The following is a 15,109-nucleotide window of genomic DNA, read 5'->3' as shown; positions in this document are numbered from 1 at the left end:
GCAATGACAGTTGGAATGAAATGACACGTAATGAATAGTTTAGTTGGGGTGCAAAACTAGATGCAATAAGTTTTTCAGTTTTATTTTCAACTCCTACCAGTATTTTTGATATTAGCCATTTTGGACATTTCAGGTCAAGGGATTCGAGACTATATAGATTAGAGTTATTCTTTTTTTCAGCGCACTCAAACACATCCTTCACTCACTGATACTTAACGAATCAAATACAAACAGTGTTTGTACACAAATGTATCGATTGGACATTGGATTTCTACTCACATTTGGGCGTCTGACCGAGACAACAAAAGAGTGACTGTTGTGTGCGTTCAATCGATTAGAATAAAAGGAATTCTACTTGAAATGGATCGGTGCATAAATGTTACTTGTATTTCTGACTAAAAATATTACATCTGTCTCAACAAACAAAAACGGGTTACCAACCTACGACTTACTTTTGGTTTATTTTTTTAATTTTGTATTAAATCCTGTCATCAGAAACAAAAACAATATATTTTTGATGGCCATAAACTAGACGACAATGCAGCTTTCTCCCCACTATGCTTCCAGCCCCAGTTACAGCGGTTCAGGAAATACAGACCCAGCAATCGCTTACATGTGCGTCTCTGAATTCGTGTGAAAGACCTACTAAGGTTGATGCACAAACATAGTAGTGTATTCCCTTATTTATTTAGTCGCTCTGAAGAACGCGTTATTGGCATTTCACTGGTTATCGACAAGAAAATGACATTGTCGTCAACACACAATTGTGAGAATTTTGTTTTCATCCGCAGGCTATATCGATGTCCGATTTAATCATGTAGTCAATAAAGGCAATGCGGAGAATTATGGCCAGGATCTATCGTGGAGATGAGACTGTGGAGATGGAGATGAGACATTTGCAGCACAGTACCGAAAGGTGAGATAGCTTGTTCTATTCTCTGCAGCGTTTTTGTTTTAAACGGTGTTTTATTCATTTGCGCAATCATATAAGTAACTGGACATTTACTTAATGATATACGATACCGATGCGGTGTCCTAACGAGTCATTGTCCCCTGATGATATGCAGAAATAACCGAGACAACATTCGTTCAAAAGTTCTTTGTCCGTGTCTGGGAGACTACAGGAGAGGAGACAGAATGTTTACATGGCGCCATAATTTGCATTAATATGACGTCTTCTTGAACTTTTTTGGTTTTTGACGTCAGAGGTTTTATTTTGGAAGAGAGGGTCAAGACGAGAAGTCTCGGTTCATTTTAATCGCTGTCGTTTGTTTGTAAGAATCAAGATACACAACCAGACAATGAGTACAAACCAAACACAATACCATGGCGTAAACTGCCTAAGATTGAAAGAACTCGCGTCGAGACCACTAGAGATCCATATAGGCTTTTGACGACGTAAGTTTACGTGCAGGACCTGATCGAGTACTTCCACCGGCACCTCGCTTACTTCGGCCTTTTCCGTCTTGCGTTATCCTGCCAGGACAACATATCCCCCAATGTCATTAACAAGCGACCAGTAGATTTTTAAAAGCAACACACACACTTTTTATATATATATATTTTTTTTAAATGTTAGCTTAATTTATTGTTCACCAACACTGAATAATGGGTGACCATCGTGATTTTTAAAAAAGCCGTCAAGTCGTACTACATTTGTGTGTATTAAAGCTAGATGACGGTAAATCAATTGACGGGCGTTATAACTTATACCCTTTGCACAGTATATATTCTTATTCACAGTCGCAAAATCGACATGTAAATTTTTACAGTAAATTTACAAAGCTAATAAATGTAAACTTTCCCAGAAGTTTTTTTTAGTAAATTCATGAATTCACTGTTTCAATCGGGAAATGTACAAATTTCTTGAAAATTATAAATGTGTGTGTGTACATTTCCTGATATAAAGGGACAGGAAATGTGTATAAATCTACTGAAACATACTTTAAAGAAAACGAGTGATGTGCAGATTTTACTGTACATTTTCTTGTTTTGTGAATTTGCTTTAACATAATAATGCATAGCACCCATACAGGGGAATGTAACCTGTGCATAATTTTATATGAACGATAACCGAAACCAACCATAAATCATTTTATTTTGCACCACTGACCAGGATGGGTGCGATGTGCTGTGCGGTGTGGATGTCTGTGACCTGCTTAGCTGTCGTCTCCCCTGCTGTTATGGGGCTTAGCTCTGGTAAGACAGAGAGAGAGGGAGAGAGAGAGAGAGAGAGAGAGAGAGAGAGAGAGAGAGAGAGAGAGAGAGAGAGAGAGAGAGAGAGAGAGAAAGAGAGAGAGAGAGAGATTTCGGTGTGTGTGTGTGTGTGTGTGTGTGTTTGCGCGCGCGTGCGTGCGCGCGCGTGTGTGTGTGTGTGTGTTTGCGCGCGCGTGCGTGCGCGTGTGTGTGTGCGTGTGTTTATGTGTTTGTAAGTTTGTATTTGTGTATGTTTGTGAATGACTGTCTGTTAGTTTGCATGTGCATATTTAATTGATCATTAACTTTTAAAAAATCTCTTTGTCTGTCATTGGCATTGGTGGGATTCTTCCGGTATATTCCGCAAATCCGGATTCGTAATGTCTGTGGTGACGTTTTGTTGGTTGTTAATTATACAAATCCTTCAGCATCTGGGGACCCCCCTCCCCCCCCCCTTAAAATTCTTCAGGATTCATGACGTTTTTCAGTCCCATCCATTACTGGGCATTATGTCTTTTGAACCTGTTTTGCATTCCTTCATTTTTCATCCATACTTTTTTCTGGTGCATAAGATGTAATGATGATATTAAGATGATAAAGTCAAACAGGTGCGGGGAGACACATCGGAGGAGACGAATTCTACCTGGCTTTTATGGGAATGGATTCAAATAATAACCCTGGTGACTCGTACCGTTCTGCATATGTCTTCATCAGTAATCCCAACATCCATTCTGCTCAGGTACTTCTGAAGATTATCCATAAAACACACACACACACACACACACACACACACACACACACACACACACACACACATACACACAATCACACACACACACACACACACACACACACACACACACACACACACACACACAAATAGTGACAAACACTATCTCTCTTTCCGTCGCTCTTTAACACTCTTATACACGCACGCACGCACACACGCACACACCCACACACACAGACACACACACACACACACACACACACACACAATTGCTCGACTATATTATTCCTTGGGTATGTTAGAGAGAGAGAGAGAGAGAGAGAGAGAGAGAGAGAGAGAGAGAGAGAGAGAGAGACAGGGAGGGAGACAAGACAAGACAAGACAAAATCTTTATTATCGAGGGTAATAGATAAGCAAGAATATTGCTTTTTTACATCCAGCCCTCGCCCTAATATAGGGTCAACAAGAACAGAAAACAATATAATCAAAGAACTATCACATCAAACTTGAAACATTATAACTGTATATACAGATACAAATTTAAAAATAAATTGTCATACTGCATTTTAAGTACAATTTCCAATGATAAAAAGTGTCAATTTTTAACATAACCTAATTTAGATCTGCATATTATTATAATTTTGTTTAACATGCACATACATTTTAAATGAATTGATGAACCATTCAGCACATGTTTAGTTGCATTATGTGCGACATATACTTTTTTTTAAGCTGTCTGTGTTTGTTTTATGCTTAAGAAAAATAGGCAGGACCGCACCTGAATCAAGAAGGCATTATGAATTATTATGAATCTGAATAATGGAGAGGGGGCGAGAGAGAGAGAGAGAGAGAGAGAGAGAGAGAGAGAGAGAGAGAGAGAGAGAGAGAGAGAGAGAGAGAGAGAGAGAGAGAGAGAGAGAGAGAGAGAGAGAGAGAGAGAGAGAGAGAGAGAGTACCATTTGAAATAATCGGAACACTAACTATGATCACAGAGAGTCTTTTATCTGAACATGAATTGAATGTGAGCGAAGTGGGAGTAGACTAGTATCTGCCTCAACTGTACAGTAAACAAGACACATTCATTATTATTGAACAAACCTTCGCATAGACTCGATATAATTGTTGTTTGAGGCTTTAATCGATAAACAGTTTCTCATTATGTCGATATTGCGTTTCAGAAGGATGCACTTAAAAACGTGCTTAAATTTATATAAGGCTGGAGTCTACTCCTGATTAAAGCGATAAAACAAGATTTAAAGTATTATTTTTATCTAAGTTCGGGGAGTGTTTAGACAAGACATAACACAAAATAGAGCTAAACGCGCTAATTTTTAACCCAGCGACTGAACCTTGGGTGCGGGGTATAAGAATTTTCACAAAATCTCTACTAAAAAATTCCTAAGTTTCTATTGTAGATATGTAAACAAACCAACAATGAACTGATCACGCCTGAAGAAGGTTGCTGGAGGAACGAAACAGAACACAAAACTCCGTTACAGTTACTGGTAAATTAAACTAAACTAAACGTTGCAGCAATTTCTCAAACGAAATTTCAGGCGTGAAAAAGATACAACAAGATTTCTAAAACGTGGTCAGATCTCATTTGATGAGTTCTCTTTTAAACCACAGTAAAAATAGGAATACCCGTAAACTCAGTTACTTTTGAATTGTGATGCTTTTAATACCCCCACCACACACACATAGTGACCGAAAACATGCCTTAAGTGTACCTCTGAGAAAAAGGACATTTTTAACAGATGATTTATTTAAGTTGAAGGCCTTCTAATGCAAGAAATGAAATGAAAAGTCTGGCATTTCGCACAAGTTATGCAATAATGTATTGATATACTAGAAATCGGACTTTTTCACAAGAATCACTACAAAACAAATTAGTAAAATTGAAAAGAAAAACTACAATTTTCGAACTTAAATGCATTAGAATAGGAACGAAGTCATAGTTACGTCGAAATCGGTCCTTCTTCTTGTTTTTATTGTTCGTGTTTCTAGTGAGTTCATGTTCATTATTGTCTTGTGGTGGACTGGGTGGCCGAGTGGTAACGCACTGGGTGACCGAGTGGACTGGGTGGCCGAGTGGTAACGCACTGGGTGACCGAGTGGACTGGGTGGCCGAGTGGTAACGCACTGGGTGACCGAGTGGACTGGGTGGCCGAGTGGTAACGGACTGGGTGACCGAGTGGACTGGGTGGCCGAGTGGTAACGCACTGGGTGACCGAGTGGACTGGGTGGCCGAGTGGTAACGCACTGGGTGACCGAGTGGACTGGGTGGCCGAGTGGTAACGCACTGGGTGACCGAGTGGACTGGGTGGCCGAGTGGTAACGCACTGGGTGACCGAGTGGACTGGGTGGCCGAGTGGTAACGCACTGGGTGACCGAGTGGACTGGGTGGCCGAGTGGTAACGCACTGGGTGACCGAGTGGACTGGGTGGCCGAGTGGTAACGCACTGGGTGACCGAGTGGACTGGGTGGCCGAGTGGTAACGCACTGGGTGACCGAGTGGACTGGGTGGCCGAGTGGTAACGCACTTGCGCTCGGAAGCGAGAGGTTGCGAGTTCGACCCTGGGTCAGGGCGTTAGCAATTTTCTCCCCCCTTTCCTAACCTAGGTGGTGGGTTCAAGTGCTAGTCTTTCGGATGAGACGAAAAACCGAGGTCCCTTCGTGTACACTACATTGGGGTGTGCACGTTAAAGATCCCACGATTGACAAAAGGGTCTTTCCTGGCAAAATTGTATAGGCATAGATAAAAATGTCCACCAAAATACCCGTGTGACTTGGAATAATAGGCCGTGAAAAGTAGGATATGCGCCGAAATGGCTGCGATCTGCTGGCCGATGTGAATGCGTGATGTATTGTGTAAAAAAAATTCCATCTCACACGGCATAAATAAATCCCTGCGCCTTGAATATGTGCGCGATATAAATTGCATAAATTTTTTAATTTTTTTAAAATAAATAAATCCCTGCGCTTAGAACTGTACCCACGGAATACGCGCGATATAAGCCTCATATTGATTGATTGATTGAAAATGCAATTGTTCAATTGTTTCTTTATAAATGCTGTCTATCTTTTTCTCTTCATTAATTTGACAACTTACCTATTTCAACTTTACTTCCTGCTCTCAGCAGAAGACTCCAGCCTTAACGTGTCTAATGGATGAAGTTGTGACACCCGCACACTTCAGTTACAAGATTAGTTTTCCAAGGCCGAATTAGGGAGCTAAAAACGATCAAATTAATGATTTGATGGAGATCTGTATTGGTTTTCTTGAAATGCACCATAACTATGATAACATAATTCAATAACTCCACAACCAATTGGCATAGTAAAACAGTTCTGTTAGCGTCGCAGTCCAGATTCTTTTTCTGTATATTATTCTTCCAATACTATCTGGAAACTTGTTTGATTGTACAATATCAAAATACGCATTCGGCTGGTCAGGAGCGAAAAGTAAGACGAATCAGAAGTAAAAAAACACGTGTTTTTTATTGTATGTTTGGTGTGTGGGGTTGTTCTTCGGAACCACACACACACACACGCACACACACACACACACACACACACACACTCACACACACACACACACACACACACACACACACACACACACACACACACACACACACATACACACACACACACACACACACACACATTTGTATCGTTTCTGCTACTTGTTCAGGTTTATGCAGACAAATGAGTGTTACGAGTATTGCCAAAGTTTCATTTGAGAATGGCCACTGGCGTAGATTTGCTACTTGCGTAAACACATGACAAAGGGATTGAACGTTCATGCTGTCGGAGACAGCGACGATCACTGGGGCTGATGGGGTCTATGTCGACCAAAAGAGTGGGATGCCCTGTAGGTGGATTTCCTGTAGGTGGATTTCCTGTAGCGTTTCGCTGATATCGTTGAAAGTCACGTGATGCTTAGCGACATTGGTAGAATTTGATGTTTTTCGATCTTTTTTGATATTTCTTAAAAATTCGAGTATGGTTTGCAAGTTTTATTGAAAAACTCCACCCTGTGGGATTCCCTGCATACAGAGAATCCCCCTACATGAACTCCACCTACAGGGAATCCCACTCTTTTGGTCGACATAGACCCCATCAGCATCACTGGGTGTTTCTCAATACACGCTGCGGTCACGCATGACTGGGCATATCTGCAACACAGCAATCATCCACACAAATGTCAATCGTGTTTACAGGACTAGAACATTTACAACAGTGTTCACACTCATTGAAACTTCTTTCAATTAGTTGACTGATTGCGAGCGTATTTATGAATGGTTTTGAAGTAAGTCCACAAACCTATGTCGGGGTTTAAAGCTCTTGCCGAAAGATTGCATAACATCTGCACCAAATTGACCAGAAGGACGACATTTTCTTTGTTAGACTTCAAAAGCAAACTTGTTCTCTCATTATCCGCTGATACATATCGCTGTGTGTTTTCTCCGTGTTATCGTTCAGGTCAACATCGATTTCCTCGGATTTAGTGAGCCGAATCGGCTGTTGAACTTAGCGCCGGGGGAGACTGAGAAAGCCACGCTTCCAAATAAGGTCATACTGTCTGGCACCACCGTGCATCCAGAAAGTGTCCTTATCTCCAGTGACATCGACATCATCGTGCTAGCTGGGTTTAGGTACACCGACTCTGGGCAAAATTCAATGGCAGGGTACGTGAACTGTGCTTTTTTACATTTAGTCAAGTTTTGACTAAATGTTTCAACATAGACGGGGAATCGAGACGAGGGTGTGGTGTATGTGTGTGTGTGTGTGTGTGTGTGTGTGTATGTGCGTGCGTGCGTGCGTGCGTGCGCGTGTGTGTGTGTGTTTGTGTGTGTGCGTGCGTGCGTGCGTGCGTGCGTGCATGCGTACGTGCGTGTGTGTGTGTGTGTGTGTGTAACGCGATTCTGAAAAACTACTGGGCCGATCTTCATGAAACTTAGTTCCTGAGTATTATATCTCCACACGTTTTTTTTCTCTCGTTTTTTGGATAAATATCTTTGATGACGTCATATTCAGCTTTTTGTGAAAGTTGAGGCGGCACTGTCACGCTCTCATTTTTCAACCAATTTGGTTTAAATTTGGCATTTTACTTTTAATAAAGGACTTTGATTTCGTTCAGGTACCCTGTGCTCCCAACATCTTCGTTGACTTCTGAGTACATCGTCGCTACACACTGTCACACGAACCAGTGTGTTTTTGTCGTCACTGCTGTGGAAAATGACACTGGTGTCATTGTGCACCTGAGAGTTGCGAATAGGGGATCTGCAACTGGATCTGCATCTTACAAGGGCAACTCTTATTCCGACGGCGGCACTTTCACCGAAATGTAGGTCTTATTCTTGTGGTGCTTTTATATCGATTCTCGATTGCATTTGGCGGTAATGTATGGTTTATTGGTGGCAATATACTGTGTTGGTTTTTACTAGTTTCGGTTTTTAAAGTTATTATCCGTCAATTTTGTTGGTCATTCTGCTCCATCCATTTTGAAGAAAAAAACATTCTTGTGTGTCTTGAACAATGGGTGGAAGATCTTGTCTATGATCAGACGTTTCATAAATGTCCTGGGTTTTTTTTTCTTATTATTTTTGATTAGCTGTGATTTTTACATAATGTATGGCATTAATCTCTTTGGCTCTTCTTGTGCTGTTTTGTGGTTTAGCTTGTTTTCTGGCACTTTTAACTAGATCTTGACCAAAGATCAATATTTTGTGTTATCCAATATGATTATGACATTTACAATGCTGAATCGTTTATCTGTGATCAGCCGTTTGCTTGCAGTAAGCAATTGAAATGAGTGAGGGGTATGCCAACAATGATCGTAAATGACATTTTGGGCCGCCATTTTGCATGCTTTGTCAAAAATAGATGTTTTGGGTTATCCAATGTTGTTATGATATTTAGAATGCGGAATCATGTATCTTTCAAATGCAGTTTGATTTGTTAGCCTGTAATCAGCCGTTTGCTTGCAATAAGCAATTTAAATGAGTGAGAGCTATACCAACAATGTCAATGATTCTTTGAGCCGTCATTTTGCATGCTATGTGGGTTTGAGCCATTGATTAGTGAGTAAGAGAATCAGTCAATGAATGTTTGAGCTGGTTTTTGACGAAAACTTTGTGTTATCTGAACATTAACAGCCTGCACAAGGGGCAGTCATTTCAAGTGACATGTGAGCGGTGTGACATGACAGGAACCCTGGTCAGTGCCAATGGCACACTGGCAGTTTTTGGCGGTGGAGACTTTACTGCGGTAAGATTAAAAGCCAAGAAATGTGTTTTAGTTTTGAGTCAGATATAAGCATTGACCTCGTTAACTGCTATTACCGCGCACGTACTTATATCATCGCCAATCATCAGTGTTCTGTCAAGTCAAAAGGCAGCAAGCTGTTTGCCTCCCCTCAGCATCATGTTCTTACATGATTTCTCCAACACCGCATTTCATCAAGTTTTCTGGTGGAATGGCGAAACACGTGTTTTAATGTCTGGTGTCAAGAGAACACTTTGACATTTTGGCTAATGATGAATATGATGTTTGTCCATTTTAATTAAAGTCCAACAGGTCGAAGCTCGATCGTGTGTGTTATTCGATCTGTCCAAAATGTAACGTACCAATAACTTAACCTTTCTTCTTTTTTAATTTTGAAACGGATTTTATGTTTCATCTGGTCAAGTTTTTACATTAGAAACGAGGTAAGGGGAAGATCTGAATGAATTTGTAAAGCGCCTGGAGCCAATTGATGGGACTCGCGCTATAGAAACGTTATTTATTATTATTATGATTATTATTATGCGGCGGTGTGCGTCTGAAATAGACCAACTGGGTGGATACCAAGAAGAAGAAGAAGAAGAAGAAGAAGAAGAAGAAGAAGAAGAAGAAGAAGAAGAAGAAGAAGAAGAAGAAGAAGAAGAAGAAGAAGAAGAAGAAGAAGAAGAAGAAGAAGAAGAAGAAGAAGAAGACAATTTATATATATCTTGAAATATAGCGCGAGCGCTTTAAGGACACATGCTAACACGTGAAAACAACAATCGTTCTGACATTCCATCGTGCTTTCAGTACGGAGCCGGAAGAAGCTATCAAGATGCGGTGGCGGAGCAGATGGTTCCTAAGGAGACATTAGGACAGACCTACGTGCTCGGCAACAACTATGGTGACGTCATCGAGATCGTTAAAGTCGTCGTTTTGGAGACGGGAGGATCGTTCACCTACAATGGTGAAGTAAAGGGCCCTGCCACAAAACACAGACAGGTTGTTGTTTGTTTGTCTCTTCCTTTTTATCTTCTTACGTATTATTTTAAAAGAAGTCTAAAACAAAACACACACACACACACACACACACACACACTCTCTGACACACACACACACACACACACACACACACACACACACACACACACACACACACACACACACACACACACACACACACACACACACATCTTATAGCACTTCGCACAATTACCGTAATGAGAAAGAACAAAACATTCGAATTCTCTTCTACACCATGCTATTCTTTAAACATCGATGTCATCATTCCCGACAGCTATACACGCTGCAAATCGGCATATAAATACCGGAGTCATAAGCAAATAAAAGTGTGACGTACGGATACGTACAGACAGATGGAAATGCAGAGGACGTTTAATGATATAGATGAAGAGACACTGTTTAGCATTAATATTTATATTTTGGTCCGTAGCCCCTCTGTGCTCCTATGCAAATGGAAAACATACTTGGAAAATGGTAAACCCTTTCTTTTTTTGTTGCCTTGTCATCGTCTGACTTGGAATAAAGGCCGTGAAAGGTGAATGCTCGCCCTAATAGGCTTGAGGTTTGCTGGTCAATGTGAATGCGTGATATATTGTGTAAAAAATTCCATCTCACACGGCATTACGTTATTGTAAAGCGCATTGAGCATATACATGATTATGCGCTATAGCAAATGTCCATTATTATTATTAAGAATTGTTCTCGTTTTTGTAAGGTGGAGCTAACATTTGTTTCTGTCCTTTTAGCTTTACACTATGGACTCTAGGAATTCTGCAGAAATTGCGGTCATCACTTCTGAAAGCCCCATGCTCGTCATCCAGGTAATTGCAGGAAAGACCATCTATACGGTCCCTGATGTTTCCATGGTGATAGCGGTGCCAGACTTCCAGTGGTCAGACACCTACCAGGTCTACCTACCGCATGGATCAACATGGGGAAACGTGGGCATTTCTTTGGTTCTGCACAAGCACTCGAAAGATCATATCACTGCGCTTGGTGATACGGTACGTGTTATGTATTGTGTGGGGGTGATGTCTTGGTGCGTTTGTGTGTGTGGTACTGTGCGTGTGTGCGTGCGTGTCCATTGGGGCAATTGTCCTGGGGGCACTCGTCGGGGTCAGGGAGCAGTTTACCGGGGACAGTTGTCTTGGGGGCAATTAACCAGTCAAAATAGTTTGAAGCTTTAGCCTTACTTAGCTAAGTTCTTCTGATTGTCTTATCAATATTAGTTTCATTTCGTAGATAAGTAAAAGTTTAATAAACCAACCTTTCTTATTTTTGTTTTAAATTGATGCTATAATCGAGCAGTTCAGCGAATGAATCTTAACATTGTCTACATATCCGCATTGCGGTAAGAACAAGCCCGAAAGAAGAAGAAGAACAAGAAGAAGATGATGATAAAGAAGAAGAAGAAGAAGATACTCACATTTAAGAGACTTTTTCTGATTCAGGTATCATCTTCTATGACAACCGCTGGGTCAAGCTACGACCTTATGACCATGAAGTTTGACGGATCCCGCCTTCTGACCATCCAGTGTTTGGACAGTCAGTGTCGGCCTTTCACTGGTCTCGTCGTTGTCACTGAAGGTAGTAGATCTTCTGTGTTTCCGCTCCGCAACGGTGTCTACATCCATCCTTCTTATAAACCGGTGATGAGTCTGTTGGGCTCTTTCTGTCTGTCTGTCTGCATCCCTCTGTCTGTCAGTCTCTTTGTCTGGCTCTCTCTGTCTATGTATGTTTTTCTGTCCCTCTCTTTCTCTTTCTCTCTTGACAATTGTCATTGTCGTTGTTTCTTTTTTCTTTTCTCTCTCTTTTTCTCTCTCTCTCTCTCTTCCCCCCCCCCCCCCCCTCTCCCTCTCTCCCTCTCTCTCTCTCTCTCTCTCGCGCTAACACACACACACACACACACACACACACACACACACACACACACACACACACACACACACACACACACACACACTGCAGCGAATTATTCCGATGTTGTTGTTGTTGTTGTTGTTGTTGATTTTGTTTTTGTTAGATATGTTTCGTTGTATTTACAGGCTGTACCAGTCACTTTCATGTTCGATATCTATTTCACTTTCCAGACAACAGAGGCAGAAACTACCACAACTCTTGCAACAACAACGACAAGCAAAGAAACTACAACACAGCTGACGACAACACACATCAGTGCAACAACGGAAGAAGAAACAACACCCTTTGCTACAACCCAAAAAGACACAACTCCTGTTACCACAGTGGAGGAAACATCAATATGGCATTCGTCTTTGTCATCAGACATCACTACGACTGACGTTACTACGGCAGACTATACAGCACCAGGAGGTACACTAGTCATCCCAAGCAGCAACACTCCTCAAAATGGCGTCACCAGTGCAACAGCGGAAGCGGGCCGCAGTACCGCACCAAACGACGATACAACCAAAGCTGTCACGAGCACACGGAACCCTGTCTCCCTTGCCCAGTCTACCGTACATTCTACCCTGAACACACGCTGGTCTTCGGCCTGCACTATTTGCAACTGTGTGAAAAATGTGGCCTCTACAAACTCGACCTCCGAAAAAGCGCAACAGACGATGCAGCAGATTCAGGACCATCTGCAGGAAGACAAGAAGAAACTGTCATCGTATGTCCGCGCTAAAACCAGTGCCTCCGACGATCGAGAGTCCGCTCGCGCTCTGGCTTCCACTGTGGGGATCGTGTTATTTACCACTGTCTTTTGTCTGGTGATTTTACCTGACTTGTGGGCGGTCTGCTGGTACTTCGTCGTGCGTCTTGGCTCTAGCTCAAAGAAAGAGTAAACGAGTTTTTGGAGTTTCAATAATAGACGATTTTTTAAAAATATAACTCCGTCGGGTGTGTATTGGTTTCGAAGAGTAAACACCCTTGCGTTTGCTCGGACAAATAAATTCACACGTGCTCCTGTCGACGTGTTTCGGACACCCAGCTCGCTAGTGATTGGCCCCTCCAATGTTTGTCCTAGTTAAAACTAGGGTATGCACTCTTTTACAACACATACAAACCTCACAGAGTTATCAGTTCGGAAATCGTCTATTAGCAACCCCCTCCTTCGTTCTATTCTTGATACGTTTCTCTCTTGTTGTTTGTTTGTCTGTGTGTCTGTCCTTCTGTCCGCACTTAGCTCTTTGGTTGTATGAATTGATTGGGCTGAAATTTGGTGTGTAGCTCAGTAGTAGCTCATGACGTTCGTAGCATAGTAAAACATGATGATGTCAATGTCAGCGCCTGTTTGTGTGTGTGTGTGTACGTGTGTGTGTGTGTGTGTGTGTGTGTGTGTGTGTGTGTGTGTGTGTGTGTGTGTGTGTGTGTGTGTGTGTGTGTGTGTGAGAAAATGAAAGTTTTACGCCCTCACGGCAAAGCCATTAGGGGCATGTTACACGGGAAAACCCGGCTTTGTATGAACATAAAAAATAAAAATGCGGGGGGGGGGGGGGGGGCGGGTGTAGACAGCTGGCTGCTAGAGGAGACCTGAAATGGGCTAGGAACCGGGTCGGGTCGTCTTGGGTCAGTGCTGAAATGGTTACTTTTTTGGCTGTTGGCCGAACGGACACCCGGGCTTCATATTTTTGCATGCATGTATTCGTGTTTCCAAGGCCTGAGGCTTTCGCTGTGACCCTGGGATCTTTATCGTGCGCATGCGTGCACACGGGGGTGTTCGGACACCGAGGAGAGTCTGCACAAAGTTGACTCTGGGACACACATCCCGCGCCGAACTTGGGGGTTGAACCCACGCTGATAGTAACAACCGGTTTTAAAGCCAGCGCCTCTACCGACTGGGCAAACTCCCCCCCCCCCCCCCAATTTGTTGGGGTCAAGAAGTGTGTGTGTGTGTGTGTGTGTGTGTGTGTGTGTGTATTTATGTTATTAAAGACCACGCATTATAAGTCAAAGATAAAGTTTGTCGTATTCAGCCATGTTCGAGCTTACAAATAACAAGTCGCGTAAGGCGAAATTACTACATTTAGTCAAGCTGTGGAACTCACAGAATGAAACTGAACGTTGTCCGCCACTTGTGCAAAGCGCAGTGACAGTGACGAGCCTGTTTGGCGCTGTAGCGGTTGCGCTGTGCTTCAAAAGCACGCTTTACTGTACCTCTCTTCGTTTTAAGTTTCTGAGCGTGTTTTTAATCCAAACATATCAATCTATATGTTTTTGGAATCAGGAACCGACAAGGAATAATATGAAATTGTTTTTAAATCGATTTCGGAAATTTAATTTTTATATTTTTAATTTTCAGAGCTTGTTTTTAATCCAAATATAACATATTTATATGTATTTGGAATCAGAACATGATAAAAAAATAAGATGAACGTAAATTTGGATCGTTTTATAAAAAACATTTTATTTACAATTTTCAGATTTTTAATGACCAAAGTCATCAATTAATTTTTAAGCCACCAAGCTGAAATGCAATACCGAAGTCCGGCCTTCGTCGAAGATTGCTTGGCCAAAATTTCAATCAATTTGATTGAAAAATGAGGGTGTGACATTGCCTCCTCAACTTTTATAAAAAGCTGGATATGACGTCATCAAAGACATTTATCGAAAAAAAGAAAAAAAGTGCGGGGATATCATTCTCAGGAACTCTCATGTAAAATGTCATAAAGATTGGTCCAGTAGTTTAGTCTGAATCGCTCTACACACACACACGCACACACACACACACACACACACACACACACACACACACACACACACACACACACACACACACACACACACACACACACACACACTCACACACACATACACCACGACCCTCGTCTCGATTCCCCCTCTATGTTAACACTTTTAGTTAAAACTTGACTAAATGTAAAAACCACACAGATGTTTCGGCTTACCGTCTCAGATGGGGTCAGGCTT

At 41.9% G+C, this 15,109-nt stretch overlaps 1 protein-coding gene across 1 annotated transcript in view; it reads left to right on the top strand.

Annotated features, from left to right (window-relative positions):
* The first annotated feature begins 845 nt into the window (after positions 1-845).
* The window catches only part of LOC138947978 (serine-rich adhesin for platelets-like), a 23,821-nt gene continuing 9,557 nt past the window's right edge, over positions 846-15,109 (top strand). Inside the window, exons 1-7 of the mRNA XM_070319503.1 lie at positions 846-916; positions 8,073-8,279; positions 9,091-9,202; positions 10,007-10,168; positions 10,966-11,223; positions 11,671-11,868; positions 12,265-12,946. Of these exons, the coding sequence (XP_070175604.1) occupies positions 846-916; positions 8,073-8,279; positions 9,091-9,202; positions 10,007-10,168; positions 10,966-11,223; positions 11,671-11,868; positions 12,265-12,946 (1,690 nt within the window). The remainder of the gene's footprint in view (positions 917-8,072; positions 8,280-9,090; positions 9,203-10,006; positions 10,169-10,965; positions 11,224-11,670; positions 11,869-12,264; positions 12,947-15,109) is intronic.

Source organism: Littorina saxatilis, linkage group LG15, assembly GCF_037325665.1.
Source record: "Littorina saxatilis isolate snail1 linkage group LG15, US_GU_Lsax_2.0, whole genome shotgun sequence".
Taxonomy (NCBI): Eukaryota; Metazoa; Mollusca; class Gastropoda; order Littorinimorpha; family Littorinidae; genus Littorina; species Littorina saxatilis.
Note: the sequence above shows the minus strand (reverse complement) of the source record. Positions and strands in the feature narration are given on the sequence as shown.